At 37.8% G+C, this 16617-nt stretch overlaps 3 protein-coding genes across 5 annotated transcripts in view; 1 reads left to right on the forward strand and 2 right to left on the reverse strand.

The window, feature by feature from the left end:
• Window positions 1–4079: 4079 nt before the first annotated feature.
• On the reverse strand, window positions 4080–5259 carry LOC104586105 (uncharacterized). Its single transcript, XM_010243237.1, has 2 exons — window positions 4872–5259; window positions 4080–4441 (listed from the first exon to the last, which is right to left on the reverse strand). The coding sequence occupies exons 1-2, from the start codon at window positions 5257–5259 to the stop codon at window positions 4080–4082; spliced, it is 750 nt and encodes a 249-aa protein (XP_010241539.1).
• Window positions 5260–6434: 1175 nt separating this feature from the next.
• GUN4 (protein GENOMES UNCOUPLED 4) lies at window positions 6435–7608 on the forward strand. The gene has a single exon (XM_010243199.3). The coding sequence runs from the start codon at window positions 6501–6503 to the stop codon at window positions 7257–7259; it is 759 nt and encodes a 252-aa protein (XP_010241501.1). The 5' UTR covers window positions 6435–6500; the 3' UTR covers window positions 7260–7608.
• A 2559-nt stretch (window positions 7609–10167) lies between these two features.
• LOC104586086 (glycosyltransferase family protein) overlaps window positions 10168–16617 on the reverse strand; it is a 95679-nt gene continuing 89229 nt past the window's right edge. Inside the window, exons 11-12 of one of the 3 annotated variants that reach the window (XM_010243203.3) lie at window positions 12544–12651; window positions 10168–10324 (exon numbers count right to left, since the gene is read on the reverse strand). In XM_010243203.3, the coding sequence (XP_010241505.1) occupies window positions 12559–12651 (93 nt within the window). In that variant the 3' untranslated portion in view covers window positions 10168–10324; window positions 12544–12558. Of the gene's footprint in view, window positions 10325–10490; window positions 10901–12543; window positions 12652–16617 lie in introns of those variants that run through there. The other 2 variants (XM_010243202.3, XM_010243200.3) reach the window with 2 other exon arrangements.

The following is a 16617-nucleotide window of genomic DNA, read 5'->3' on the forward strand; positions in this document are numbered from 1 at the left end:
AGGTTATCTTTTTAGCCTTCACGGATCACTCTGATTTTCACCCTCAAAGTCCCCAAAATTTTGTTGAGAATTCCTTGGAATTTTGGGGCTAATTTCCTTATAATATTGGGGGTTAATTTTGTTTGAAAATTCCTTAATAATTTTGGGATAGTTTTGTTCAAAATTTCCTCAGAATATTGGGGGCTAATACATCATAGTTAAGTAAAAATGACAATGACAACTAGTAGTCTTGATAGTTGGTCCCCACCCTTATGTGGTTAATGTTCTAGAACCCCTTGTCCCATGCACGCATTCATGGTCCTTTTGTCTATAAATAGAAAACCTTCACTTGAAAAAGGGGAATTTTGATAAACCTTTATTCCCTTTCTCAAGAGTCTTCTAAGGTCTTGAAACCAAGGTTCAAAATATCGATACAAGGCGATACACCGGTAGGGCGTATTGACCTGTATTGGTACTATTTTTTATGTTTTTTTTATTTTTTTTTGAAACTGGTTTAGAGGGGTTGGTTTAAGGATAGTTTACCCCTTGAACCACTCGTCGTCCCAAAACACCCCCTGTAGGGGTGTATTGGGAAGGCTCTGATACGATACATGACAAAATTTTGATCCTTCTCCGTTTGTTTCCTTTCTCCTCAACTTCTAAGCTTAAACCACTTCAATTGGATTCAAATCAAATTTAGAATTTCAATTATCACATTGAAAACAACTGAATCCAACCAGAATTTGGCTTAATTGCAGCCTTAATTGTCTCTATATCTCCTTAATTGTCTCCGCTAGCAACCTTTTCTCTAACGAAGTGTCTATCCACTTCAATATGCTTTGTACGATCATGTTGGACAGGATTGTGGGCAATATTTCTAGCTGCTTGATTGTTACAATATAGTCTCATTAGGATATCTGCTTGGATGCCCATCTCAGTCAATAAGGTCTTCAACCAGAGTAGTTCAGTCACTCCATGAACCATTGCCCTATACTCTGCCTCAGCACTAGAACGAGCAACCACAAATTGTTTCTTACTTCTCCACGAAATCACATTGCCTCTCACTAAGGCACAATAACCAAATGTAGATCTTCTATCATCAATGGACCCTGCCCAATCAACATCTGTATAAGCCTCAATCTTTAGACGGCCGTGGTTGGAATACAACATCCCTTTACTAGGGCATCCTTTCAGGTGGTTAAAATTTTGTTAACTGCCTACATATGAGATGTCCTGGGTTCATGCATATATTGGCTAACCACTTCAACAGCATAGAATATGTCAGGTTTAGTCAAGCAGAGAGATAGAAGACGACCTACCAATCTTTGATATATCCCCTTGTTTGGAAGAACTTCTCCTTCAGTGGAACTCGAACTCAACTTGTGGTTAGGATTCATTGGAGTTTATGCAGGCTTACACCCTAATTTCCCAACTTCATGAAGCAAATCAAGTACATACTTCCTTTGTGACGGAAAAATTTCCTTCTTAGATCTTGCAATTTCAATGCCAAGAAAATATCGGAGATCACCAAGGTCCTTAATCTCAAATTCAGAAGTGAGGAAGGACTTTAATTGAGAGATACCTGTGATATCATCAACTGTCACAACAATGTCATCAACATATACTATCAACACTGTTACTCTACCATCAACTCTTCTAATGAATAAGGTGTGGTCAGCTTGAGATTGAGCAAACCCAATCTTTAAGATAGCATTTTTGAACTTGTCAAACCAAGCTCTTGGGGACTATTTGAGACCATACAAGGACTTCTTCAGGCGGTAGACTTTTCTATCACTATTAGGAAAGCTTACTCTACGTGGTAAGTCCATATACACTTCCTCTTGTAAGTCCCCATTAAGGAAGGCATTCTTTATATCCATTTGATATAAAGGCCAAGAGTAATGGGCAGCAAGAGACAGGATCACACGTATAGAGTTCATTTTAGCAAATGGAGCAAATGTTTCTAGATAATCAATGCCAAAAGTTTGAGTGTATCCTTTGGCTACAAGTCGAGCTTTGTACCTCTCAATTGAGCCATCTGCCTTGTGCTTAACAGTATAAACCCACTTACACCCAACATGAATCTTATCTTTTGGGCAAGGAACCCAAGTCTGATTCTTTATTAGGGCCTCATTTCTTGGTTCATAGCTTCCTTCCAATGTGGGGACTGCATTGCCTCTGTAACACTGCGAGGGATGGAAACAGAAGAGATGGCAGAAATATAGGCACAATAGGAAGGTGAGAGAGCATCATAAGACACATAGTTAGTAATAGGATACTTGCTACATGTCCTCTTCCCTTTTCGAATGGCAATATGAAGATCAATGTCAGAATCAATAATAGGATTATCAGGAGCTTCAAGATTACCTGAGTCTAGGGAATCAGATTGTGATGAGCGTTCAACTTCAAGAGCCACCCTCTTATTGCACCTAATGAAAAACTGTTGCCAGGACCAAGGTCGATACACTGGAGGAGGAGGAGGAGGAGAAGGAATACCACCGTTACAAGGAAGAGAGGGAGGAACAGGAAGACAAAAGGGAATCCGATCTTCACTCGCATTCTCCCCCTGAAGAGAAGGACGTGATGGCTGAAAAAAGGAAGATGACTCCATAAAGGTAACATCTTTAGAGACATATCTCTTGCCAAATAAAGCATCAAAGCATCTATAGCATTTTTGGACTGGAGAGTAACCAAGAAATACACATCTAACTGATTTAGGATCAAACTTACGCCGAGAAGGACTTATATCATGAACAAAACAAACACAACTAAAGATCTTGAGGGGTAGATATAAAAAGAGGTTCATCAGGGAAGAGAAGTTGATGAGAATGAAGGTTTAGGACCCCTGACGAGAGTCTGTTAATAAGATACACAGCTGTTTCAACAGCATCACCCCAAAAACGAATGGGAACATGAGTTTAAGACAGTAGACCGCGAGCAACTTCAACGACATGCTTGTTCTTCATTTCAACCACCCCATTTTGTTGTGGAGTATGACTACATGAACTTTGGTGAATAATGCCTCGATCTTAAGAAATCTATGCAACTGATGTTCAAAGTATTCTTTGGCATTGTCAGATCTTATTATTTTCACTCTTTTCTCAAACTGTATCTCTACCATATTCATGAAATTTTGAACAATCATAGGAACTTCATCCCGATTTTTCATCACGTAGAGCCATGTATACCGATTGTAGTCATCAATGAAGAGGATGAAATATTTATACCCACCCATGCAAGGGATAGCATATGGGCCCCAAACATCAGTATGGATCAAATGGAAAGCAACATTACTTCTTTTACTGTTTGCAAAATATGTGGCTTTACATTGTTTGGACAAATGACAAACTTCACATTCAAAATTCAAATTTGGCACAGAGTCAAACAAGTTTGGAAACAAAAGTTTTACAGAATTGAAAGACATATGCCAAAGACGACAATGCCATAATTTCAAAAGACTCATTTTTTCATTTAAACAAAATTCAGTTTGTCTTAACAGTCCATGCTCTGAAGGTCCATCAAAGAGGTAGACTCCATCAACTTCATGCCCACTTCCAATCATCTTCCCTGTGCTCAGGTCTTGAAAAACACAATGGATAGGAAAAAAAGTCACTAAGCAATTATGGGATTTCATGAGAGAATTAACAGACAACAAATTTTTATGTAGCTGGGGCACATGAAGAACAGATCTAAGAGAAATGTTATGAGTGAGTTTGACTTCACCCTGACCCGAAATAGAGGTCTAAGATCCATCAACAACATTAATCTTTCCCTTCCCTGGGGTTAACTTATATGAGGTAAAATGTGAGGGTATACTAGTCATATGGGCACTGGCCCTAGAGTCTACAATCCATGGGCTAAAGATGTGGAACAAGCAAGTGCAGTACTTGTTTTGGCATATGAACTAGATGGATTACTAGGTTCAGAACTAGATGAGGAGGATGTACCACCATTTTCCAGCTGCAACAATATATCCCTAAGTTTGTCCATTACGTCAGAGGAGTCAAGCACATCAGAAGGTTGAGCACCATTACCAACTATAGCCAAGTGAACGCTGCCCTTCTTCCTGGTTTTGTACTTTTTCGGCTTTAAATGAGGATTTAGCTTCCAACACCTTTCCTTAGTGTGTCTTGGTTTTTGCAATAATCATAAATAACATCCTCAGCCTTCTCAGTAATAGGGTGCTTGCTAGTTTTTTGCTTGGGTTGAGATGACATAAAAGCAGAGTGATCAATCATAGGAGGTTGCATCATAGTGGTCCTTCGACTTTCTTCCCCTTGTACAAGGGAGTAAGCGGAAGCCAGAGAGACAACGCCAACACTAAGAATGTGTTGCCTGGTAAAATCAAACTCTGGATTTAAGCGAGCCAAGAAATCAAAGACTCTATTATCTTCTATATACTTCCGATATTGCTCACCATCTTCAGGGTTCTTCCATACGAGTGCTTTCAAGTGATCTATTTCTTCTCAAATAGATTGTAGAGAACAGAAATACATAGCCACAGATCTTTCCCCTTGACGCATACTACAAGCTTCCCTTCGAAGCTGGTACACTCTAGCTGTATTATTAACTTGGGAATAAGTGACAACAACTCTATCCCAAATATCCTTGGCCGTTGGAAGAAACATGTAGTTTCGGGCAATATGAGGTTGCATTGAGCAAATCAGCCATGACGTCGCAAGGGAGTTATCCTGTTCTCACTTTGCAATTTTTGGGTCTTCAAGATTTGGCTTCACCTCCTTTCCTGTGATGAATCCCAATTTACCTCTCCTAGTAATGGTAAATTTAGCAGATTGAGACCACTCTAAAAAATTGGTTCCATCAAGTTTAACTGTAGTTATCATCCCACTAGCAAAACTACATAGCCACAGATCTCTCCCCTTGACACATACTACAAGCTTCCCTCTGAAGCTGGTACACTCTAGCTGTATTATTAACTTGGGAATAAGTGGCAACAACTCTATCCCAAATATCCTTGGCCGTTGGAAGAAACATGTAGTTTCGGGCAATATGAGGTTGCATTGAGCAAATCAACCATGACGTCGCAAGGGAATTATCCTGTTCCCACTTTGCAATTTTTGGGTCTTCAAGATTTGGCTTTACCTCCTTTCTTGTGATGAATCCCAATTTACCTCTCCTAGTAATGGTAAATTTAGTAGATTGAGACCACTCAAAAAAATTGGTTCCATCAAGTTTAACTGTAGTTATCATCCCACTAGCAATATCTGCACTTCCCAGGAACACACTAGAAACCATCTGAACATCCTTAGATGATTCCATATTCTATCAAGACGCTTTTTCACCAACAAAAAAAAGACCCCCAATACTTAACCAAAGCCACAGACCCAAGAACCAAGGTCACCATACAGTTAAGATGCAAAAGGAGGCCAAAAAACCAAATTGGCGACAAAATAAAGGGAGAGAAAAAAACTCCCAAAAAATTATACAAGGCTTAGAAAATTACGGGACAACTTTCTATCATTCCCCAAGAGTAAAACGACCTAAATGGTCTAGGTTTTACAGCAGAAGAAGCCATTAAACATGATGTACAAGGCCCGACATAAGATCTAAAATTTATGCGATTTTCCCCTTAAAAAAATCACTAAAAATCATAGAAGCTTCGAATGAGGGCAAGAGTCATACCAAAATTCCTCTAAAATCAGAGCGAACAAAACCATGTAAGTTTCATTGACTGCTGCCAACACCTGTATGGACTGTTGATGTAATCCAGCGACGGTCTGACGTTAGCAGTTCACCTCGTGAGAGAGGATCAGCAGGAGAGGTATTCCAAGTTCCCTTACCCGCTCTGATACCAAGTTGACAAACCAAAGATGAAACTAGGGTTTAGAAAAGAGAGAAAGCAAGAGGAGAGAAGAAGAAGAAGAGATGTGTCGAGAGGTGTGTTCTAGTTACTGTTCACACCCTCAAAAAAACTTTATACTTTCAAAATAATAATTACAAGGAAGCCCATGCTTGGAGGGCCAACTACAAAAGTAATACAAGAAAGAGAAAAAAGTTTAAAAAATACCCCTATCTAAGCGACCTCAACAGGAACAAGAACGATTTATAGTTCTGTTTTAATTTCCTTTTAATTGAATTTGTTGATACAGATTTTAGGGTTTAAAGCCGTCATTTTTCATTTACATCGATTAAATAAATCAATTGTAAATTATGAAAGTATTTTAGTAAAATGCAAATCCCAAACTATAGGGTAAGGAGCGAGCAAAAAATGGTAGGTTTTAGCAAACATACAAAATTATAAATTTATAATTATAGAGGTGTTTTTGTAAAGGAACATTAAATTAAAAAAAAAGGAGAAATGCATGCATATGCGTTGGTGTGTGTACGAGGGCGTGACTCGTGTGAGAGAGGAGACAGGATCCAGCCTCACCCACACCTGACCAATCAAAATCGTCTGTCTATCTGTTTCTGTGACCTCCTAAATTCCCTCTCTTCATTCATTTCTTATCTTCCATCCACCACAAGCACAACACAATCTCTCTCTCTCTCTCTCTCTCTCTATGGCCACCACCACTTCCCTCCAGACTCTCCACCGTTACCGTCTCCACGGGCGCCACAAAGCAGATACCCCTCCCTCCACCTTCTCCGGTTTCTTCCTGAAACCTACAACCACCAATCCACCCTCTCCCTCTTTCCCCCACAAACTCTCCACCGCCCACGTCACTCTCTTCTCTACAACCTCCACCGCGGCTACTCCAACTTCACCAACACTTTCCTACGACCTCCTCGAACAATTTTTATCTTCGAATGATTTCCGTCAAGCCGACGAAGAGACTCGACGTCTCCTTATTGTCCTCGCCGGAGAAGCTGCTCAAAAACGTGGTTATGTTTTCTTCTCTGAAGTCCAATTCATCTCGGAGCCTGACCTCCAGATCATAGACAGACTCTGGCGGCAATATAGCGGTAACAAGTATGGTTACAGCGTTCAGAAGAGAATATGGGAGAAGGTGAACAAGGACTTCACCAAGTTCTTCTTGAAGGTTGGCTGGATGAAGAAGCTTGACACAGAGGTTGAGCAGTATAACTACAGATCTTTCCCTACTGAGTTCATTTGGGAATTGAAAGATGATACACCCGAGGGTCACCTTCCTCTGACAAACGCTCTTAGAGGGACCCAACTCCTCAATAGCATTCTCACCCATCCTGCCTTTCAATCCACAGAAGATGAGACAGAGAATGAGGAAGTAAGTTCCCAAGACTCCGGGCAAAATCCAAAACTTTTGAGCAAGAGAGTTTTCAAAACAGACTACAGCTTCTGAATTTGGATTATCAACTGATTTGGGAGAGGACAACAAGGCTGAATTACGTTGGAGCTAGCTCTGAAGTGATCGCTTCGATTTGGTTTTCTCTGAATGCCGTTCTGTTCTGTTCCTTGCCTCCTGATGGTATTGGATTTTCTTTTTTCCACTGATCTGCAAGACTGCAAGACTGCAAGCGTGGGTAAAGGTCAAATTTCAATTTATTGTGACATAAATATGCTTATCGATCGAAGGTAAACGGAAAGAGTTTTCTAGTTTTGATAAATTTTCAGTATATTTGCCTGATGATGTAATTGTAATGTATTACTAATTACTATCAATCAAAAAAAGTGCTTTTTCGGTCTACTAATTTGGGTCTGACAAATTGCTTGAATTTATTTATTTTTAGGAAGGGGAGATAAACTTTCTCAACTCCCCGGGTAAGGGAGCAATTGTACTTCATTTTCATATCCTTTGTGAGCCACTTGTAATTTTTCTTTTCATTATTAAAATTGCACAGCCCCGCCTTATAGCCATCCTACTACCACCTATCCTACTACCACCTCCGAGTCACCTTCAACCACAAGTCTTCTTATAACCAATAACTCCTTTGCCCTTTGGATTTCTTCCAGAACGGCAATAGTCTCAGCCTTGAGGGAATCACCTACCCCTATAGGGCCTGAAAACATAGCTGAAATAACCCCTTTCTCATCCATGAATGTTCCCCCAATGCTAGATTGTCCTGGGTTCTTTCTACTGTTGTCATCAAAACTGCTTATATTTTATCTTGTTGTAATTTCTCTTTTTTTTTTTTTTCTTGTTTGTATTTGTATTTTCTTTTATCAGTGAGGGACATAATTGTCCTTTCACACTATTTTGAGTTAATATAATGTGTTATTTTTTGGGCAGGTGATTATATATACACCCAATTCTGATCAGTGTCATTTGAACTGCTCTAACAAAATATACCTAAGGCCCAGTTTGGAAAGAGTACAAATACAAATATATAGAGTGCAGAACCTGACATTTTGTATCTATTTGTACTGTACATAATTGTATTTGTACTCTTTTCAAATTGAAAAACTTTTTAAGCACTAGGTATTCTTCAAATTTTCAATCAAAACCAGAGAGAAAGATGAAATTAGAAAGATTTTACATAGAATTGTTCCTGGAATTGCAACAATCAGATTTAAACTCCTTTTATGACCGGAATTGGCTTCCTTATTACTGTGGTAGTTAATTGTTTTTAGGAGATATATACTATATATGTCTATGACCGGAACAACCGTGAATCAATGCAACTGAAAAGGGGCGATCATAGCTAATGCAAACCCATATCACAACTTCCCTAAAAAGATCTGATTTATGAACCAAATCTTCAAAATCACAGCAAATAGAAAGTTAGAAACTCAACACCCTTCACATCTCAGTTATCGCATATCACAGGATTCAATGCAACTAAAAAGCAGAAATCAAATTCAAAGTTCGGTTGCAGACCTTGCGGCTGTAGAAAAAAGCAAGAATGGAGGTATATTCTTGTCAAAGGGTAAAATAGGATTTTAAAATATTAAAATAGATCCATGAAACAGCAAATAACATTTTATTAAAAGAGGGTATGCTTAAGTCCAATGGGTCAACCCACAACGAACATTTAAATCTATTTGAAAAAACCTGGTATTGTTTAAGTAAATTTATAAAAACTCAGGGTATATTTAAAGTATTTTATCCTATTATTTTTGCTGTTGTGGCAGTTTTTGCTTTAAAAACAAAATCAACCATATTGTTGAACACTCCTTCCATTGTCGTGTGTATGTGTGTAGTGTCACTTATTTCCGAGGATAATCTGGATCACCTTTCTTATTGGGTCTTTAAATGCTTTACCAATAATTCATCTCTTTCCTGTTAAATTGGTGTTTTTGCAGAAACGGTCACTGAGGAGAGGAGACCCATTTAAATTATAGATTTATAATTTATCTCTTTGCTGTTAATACTTAATTGCTTCCTCATGGCATTCATAGTTTTCTTTATGAAGACCAGATTCGGTACCAGTGCTTAGATTTGATTAATTTTGTTTTAATTGTAAGGGTAAAACACTTAAACATACCCTGAGTTTTAATAAATTGACTTAAACATATCTTAAGTTTTTCAAAATAAGGCTTAAATATACCTTGTGGACTAACCCTGTTGGACTTAAACATACACTCCACCAATGAAAAAAATGGAATGCTAAATAAGGGTGAAAAAAATAGGAGAGAGAGAGAAATTGAAAAGTGAATATTAAATATTTGGTTATAGCCTTATAGGAATCAATACTTCTATGAATTTTATTCCATTCAATATTCTGAATTTAATGATTGAAAGAGAAAGGGAGTTGTTTCAACTTTCAATTTCCAACTTAAAGTCCCACCAAAACATACGTATTTTATAGAGCAAGATATTAATTATTAACACCCAATAGTAAGTTCATTCAAGTCCTAGTTGGAGACCATTTCCATGGTTTTAGGAATCCATAATACATGAATATTCAAAAGAAGAAATTGGAGTTAGAGATACAATGGACTCACATATAGGAATGAACAAAATTTTAGTTGTTATCTAATTTTGTGAGCACTATTATGTTTCTTTGTTTTTGTGTTTTTTTTTTCATCCTATTGTTGGGGGTGGAGACCTGTTGTACTTCGCGTTTTTTAATGATATGTCCAACGCTCATATGAGCTTGAAAATTTTAGGGTATATTTTGAAAATTTAGAAGAAAATGAAAGGTAAAAAAGTCACAAAAATCGGGGTATATGTTTAAGTTTTTTACCTAATTGTAACAGGGTGGTCAATTAGAGATATTGAGTTTTGTTTTGGGACAATGCGAGTGATGTCCTCCCCTCTTATTCATTTATAAGCTTTCGATATTGATTAATAAAATTGACAGGTAGCCGTTCTCCCCCGGTAGTAAATTTTGGGGTTAAAAAAATAAAGCTAATGCCATTTATTGAATTGCTATTGTAAATGGTAAAGTTACTATTAATTAGAAACCCTATAATGTACAGAACTGGCCACCACGATTCATGCCACCGGTATTATTTTAGAATTTCCTGCAAAGTAACAATATCAACCTGAGAAAATTGAGTTTATTCTGGTTAACCCTTGAAACATCATAGATATTATATTATTTACGTGATTGAAGTAAATTCTGGCCGAAACCCGCAAGTCAAACGGCGCAAGTTTGATAAGCACTCAAACTAATGATGAAAAACAGAATAAGAAAACATGATCCATAATATTCTACTTTTAGTCTTTGAAATTATACAAATTATTATTACCGCTGTAACAATATGGTGGCAATAAACCGCTTGATATGGTTAAAAAAGCCCTACACAGGGCAAAGGTAATGAATAAGATGTCCTTTGGCAATCAACCTCCGGATGAATTGAAATTGAGCAATTAATTCAACAGTTATGCATCAAATATCTACGGAGAAAGACGGTTCAGCCCAGGGTCAGAATTTATAGGCACAAAGTACTGTTAGGTAGGTGCCAGCTTGGACTTGATGCTAATTCACGGGCGGGCGTTGGTGCATAGAGTGTGGATTGTTGCCATTTTGAATGTTTATAGCTCTGTAGTGGAAACCAGAAATCTGCATTGGGCCTGTCCGTACTTCTCCAAAATATCTACGATATTTGGACAATGAACATGAAGGAGGTGAAGAAGAAGCAACACATGTTATAAGAAAGAGTGTTTTTTGAGTTTGGATCTCCTGCCAACAAAACATATTCCAACTCTACCAACATGATCTGATGCCACACATATGCGGGTCCCACTTTTATGGTGGGTCCCAATATAATGGTGAGATATGCAGTGTAAGATCATGTTGGTAGGGTGTTAGAATGTATTTTGTTGGCAGGAGATCCTAACTCATGGTTATTGTCTAATTACCTACTCAATGAATTTCTGTCTATGACCATTAATAAAAATAAGAATGGTTTATTTGCTTTGGTCAAAAGACCCTGATTTTAATTTCCATATTTACCCTCTACACATGTTTTTCCAATATAATAAAATATTTCCATTAATATAATATCAGTATAACAATAGATTGGTTTGTATTTGATAGCATTTTGTACCATTAATATAATATCAGTGACACTTGTTTGTATCATTAATATAAGATTAGTATAACAATAGAGTTTGGATATTTATGCTTGGTCTTCTACCACACACCTTTTGCTTCTATGTTAGGGAGCCAAGGAGTTGATAGATCTCGAGAGTTCATCATAGAGTTTTCTTCTATTCAATCTAACCTATTTTGTTCATATCAACTACTTTTGATCGTGAAAAAATATCCCTTGCTGATGGATCCCTTGCCCCTATCTCAAGCAAGGGGGACATCAGAGCCTCAAACTCTTGTTTTATCCTCTGTTCTTCATGTTCCCAAACTTAAGAAAAATCTTTTATTTGATAGTAGTTTAACTATGAGTTGCAACATAACCTTCTTTTCTACCCATTGTGTTTTTTAGGACTTAAGTCTCAGAGGACAATTGGGAGTGGCCATGAGGCGAATGGAATATATTTGTCGGATACACCCTATGTGTCAGATCTTGGGTTGACCATTGAAATCAGGAAAAAATGGAGGAAGAATCCTGATTGCAGTACTCTTTGTTTTTGACCTAGGAAGAGGCACTAAGGTTTTATTGCATTCCTTGGTGTTTTCTAAAGGGGGCGGTTTAATTTCTGTTGACTTCTGAGCTCTTAGGAAGGAGCAACAGCCTCTTCTCTTGGTTCTACCTGCTCCCGAGAGGACAAGAATCTCTCTGGGTGAAGGTTTTTTGGTGCCAAAAGTTTTGTTGAGGCTTCCAAAGGGGATTGATCTGTCTTTAGAAGTTTTTTCTTGTCTACAGTTGAAGTTTTAAATTGATTTGGGAATTATGGAGGGTAATGAAGTAGAAATTTTAGCTATTTTGGATCTAAGATCCAATTTTTTATATATTTTGAAATTTCAGAATGGAAGATCTTAGTAGTTTTTATTATTTTTATTACTTTGATCTTTGGTTTCCTTCAGAATGGAAGCTCTTAGTAGTTTTTATTATTTTATGATATTTTTAATTTACATTTGTAGTTTTGTTGATTTTATTATTAAGTGCAAAACTTCAAGGAAAATATATAGGCAAAAGTCTTAGGGAAAGATACTGAGGTTTTGATCCAGAGTAAATATCAGAAAAATAACTTGCTTCAGTTTTAGCAAAATGACCTGTAACTGAAACTTTGAATTTATAATCCATAAACAAAACAAATCCAAGAATAGTAAATAACTTACAGTGAAGGAAGAATACTATGCACAAGGACAAAGTCTTTTGGTATACTGATGAGAGCCATCACATGAAAGCATTGTTTGCATTCTAGTGTACAAGCAGGCTCCTGGATTCTGCAAATTCAGAATGCAACACAATGTGATCAGAACTGATTAAAAATAGGCATTTTATGAACCTATTTCCAAACAAGTGTTTAATCTTATTCTTCAGATCATGATGGATAACAAAGCAGGTCTTATGCTCACTTAGCATGCCAGATCAATCAAATGCAGTTGTGTTTGTACATTTATGATTTAAGTCATCAAGGTCCAAATTTGGTCCTATAAGGAAGAAATGCTTTGATCCTACATTTTCTTGAGTTACTCTCCTGTCCAAAAGGGTAATTGTTGCTTTGATCCTATAAAGAGGAAAAGCTTTATAAATGAAGATAAGCCTTTTGTGAGTCTACTCCATTTTTTGTGGTCATCTCTCTTCAAGGGGAGAGAAGCAATCAGATCAAGTCTTTGCTTTCCCTCTTCCTTTATCTATTCCTATTGTTACAGTTGATGTCCCAATTGATGCTACTACTACTACTACTGTTGACAAGCCAAACAAAGAGTAGAAAAGAGGTGATTATTATCAACAAAAAGAGGTGACTATCATTGTTTATCCATCACAACTATCAAACCCTGGTTCAAATTTCTTCAGGCAGTCCTCATCTTTCTACTATTAATTTACAGATGAGATTCATTTACCTATTTGCTATTGTTGTTTGTGAGGGTAAAACATAAATGTACCTAATCACAACCACAATGGTGAATAAAGTAATGAGATTATTGACTGTTACTGATGAAAGCCTAGTCATTCTAATGATATAGATGAGTTAAAATGAGATTATTCCAAAAATCTCAGACACACTATGGTAAATATTGGAATTGTCGTTCACACATGAAGCCAGCAAAGTTTCAAAAGGGTTGGAAGGACCATTGCCAACATTGTTACCTCCATAATAGGAGCTCCAAGCCATTCGGCCTCTATCTATACCTACATAATTTTTTTTTCTGCTTTAACCCTATAGAACTTTCCTCCATGTTTGTGTTGCTGCCAATGCCAAGATGGAGCACTTCAGTTGCCTTCTTACTCATCTCAAGAATAGTTCCAATCCCAACTCTACTTCTTAATTTACTCACTCAAGAACCTCTGGTTCAATTAATCTTACCTCTGTTTTATCCTCTTGTCCACGCTATATTATTGATTTATAACTTTTAATCATATGAGTGACATATCTTCATTTTTTTTCATTAATATTAGTCATACACTAGCAGTGATAAAGTGACTATTGATGGTTGATGGAGTGCTTGCTCCCATTTCAGGAAAGGGACACATAACACTTGATGATCATTTGTCTTTGATGTAATCTTTGGTTTATGTGCCTCAGGGGCACTTCTGTCTTTTACCTCTTATGAAATGGTCGCCCTACATATAAATAATATAGCTGGCGCTGCCAGCCTATTCTTTTTGGCTCTTCATCACTTTTATCTCCTCTCCTCTCTTCCATCTTCTTTATTTTACTTTTCTGCACCAAGACAAGATGGCAATAGAGCAGGATGGTGGAATCTAATCTCCATTGCTGATTGTGACCTGTTTTCCCTTCTTTTTTTTCCTTTTCCGGAATGAAACCAAGGGAGGCAGCAATCGCACAGGCCTGAATACCCTACGTTTGCTCTCTCCCTTTCATCTTACCTGTAACTCATTCGATCCACCTTAGACTTCTGTAAACACTTGCTCTGAAGTGATCAAAGGAGGCTGAATCAGTTTTCCCTGTTCTATCTTGCCTTTTTTGGACTGTGAAGTGGTTCCTTAAACTTGGTTCTTGGTAGAAACACCAAGGACAGTCCAATTGTGGCTGAATGGCATCTAGGAGTTTTAGTCTCCTTAGTGGATCCAGATCGAAGTAGGGTGTGTACCCTTGTAGGTCATGAGTGACCTGATTGTGTTAGGAGATCACACTGTGGTAACTCCTTCGTAACCGTGTGGCCTAAGTAAGCACTGGTGAGAGGTCTGTATGACCTGTATATGTGCTGCAAGTACAGCAGGACTGATTATGCATGGGTTTCCTGTATATCTGATTGCTTAGAGCGCTGATTCCAAGACTGCGGTTGTTTTTGTTTGCCTGTTCTTTGTGTCAACTGAAGAAATCAGATCTGTTAAAGTATGTCAGGAGTTGTCCCTTATGGCCTCTGAAGAATCTGCAACGTCTGGAACTACTTCCAATCATGGTGGATTAAGTAGCAATCATGATTCCATGAATTTTCCTATAACTATCACCCCTTTAGATGGCCAAAATTATTTAGCATAGTCCATGGAGATGTCACTATATATAGCTGCTAGAGGAAATGCCAGGTACATCAATGGGAAAGTGAAGGAACCAAAGCCAGGGATGGCTGGATGAGCATGATATGTGGGATCAAGAGAATTGCATGATTATGTCATGGCTGTTGATATTCATGCTACCATCAGTGAAGCAGAATTTTATGTGGGTAGAGACAGCCCAGGAAATATGGGAACAGGCAAAGTCAACATATTCAGAATAGAGACATAATGCCAGCATCTATCAACTGCAGGCAAAGTCGTCCACATGTAAACAGAGAAGCTTATTTGCATATTATTCAGCATTAACCTCAGTTTGAAAGCAATTAGATTATTATCAAAATGTTGAGTGGGAAAGCGACAAAGATGCCAAGGCCTACAAGCAGTTAGTTTCTCCACAACGTGTGTTTTCTTTTCTGTTAGGCCTTAATCCCATATAAGAACCCATCACAGTACAAATCCTGGGCAATAAGGATTTTCCTTATATCCAAGAGGTGTATGCATTAGTCTAGTATGGGGAAAGTAGGAGGTTGGCTATGAATGCTTCTAAGGGGGAGTCTGTTGCTTTGGCAGTATGGGGAGGCACTAGCTCTGCAAAGGAAGGGGATAAAAAAAAGGTAGATGATAAAGACAAATTGTGGTGCACACATTGCCAGAAATCCAGGCATACCTGAAAGACCTGTTGGGAAACCAAAATGGGCACAAGACTTAGCGAAGAAGTCAATACAAGAACAGAAGAGAAAGCCTAGTCAAATGAAGCATACCATAGCAAACTTGGCCTTGCAAGAGGCCTCCCAAGATCATCCCACTAGTTCTGATCTCAAGGAAGAAATCCTCAATTCCATCTTTCGTGACCATCCAAAGCAATATGGTAGGTCACTACAACAGACAGATTCAGGACCTACCCCTTCAATTTCTTTCGCATCTACATTAGGTAACACAACCTCTGCTTTCCATGTGTCCTCTGATGCTCCAGAATCTCCTCGGATCATCGATTCCGATGCTTCAAACCAAGACTGGTAAGTCCAATTTGTATTGGTCTTATACTCTTCTCTTCGGTAGAGATAAAGTGAGACTAGCTGAAGGGTCCTTCTCCTCCATAGCTGGTCAAGGAACCATATCTCCTCCTCCAAGCCTTTCTCTCTCCAATGTTACTTCATGTTCCACATTTTCCTATTAATTTGTTATCTATTTGTAGTATTGCCCATTCTTTAAATTGCTCTGTAATCTTTCTTCCCCATTCTTGTGTTTTTCAGGGTCTAGCCTTTGGGAAGATGATTGGTACAAGGAGCATGGTTGATGATCTCTACATGCTAGAGAAAAGTTGGTCTTGTGGCTTCAAGGACTTTGAGTTAGACAAATAAGAGTAAAGTTATTTTGTGGCACAACCGTTAAGGTCATGTCTTTTGAGTCTTTAAAATTTTTGTTTTTAGAGTTGTTTAAGTTTGTGCTTGTTGATGAGTTTCAATGTCAAACTTATCAGTTGAGTAAGCATTGCAGAACTTCATTTTCATTACATAATAAAAAAAGCTGATTTTCTTTTTTGTGTTGTGTATTCTGATGTTTGGGGCCCCGTTACTATTCCAATTGAGAGTGGTTACAAATATTTTATCACCTTTATTGATGACTTCTCCAGATACACCTAGGTCTATCCTATGCACTCCAGGGAAGAAGTTCCTAAACTTGTTTGTGATTTTTAGTGCATGACTTTTACACAGTTTCAAACTGAG

Source organism: Nelumbo nucifera, chromosome 1, assembly GCF_055504915.1.
Source record: "Nelumbo nucifera cultivar China Antique chromosome 1, China Antique-T2T, whole genome shotgun sequence".
Taxonomy (NCBI): Eukaryota; Viridiplantae; Streptophyta; class Magnoliopsida; order Proteales; family Nelumbonaceae; genus Nelumbo; species Nelumbo nucifera.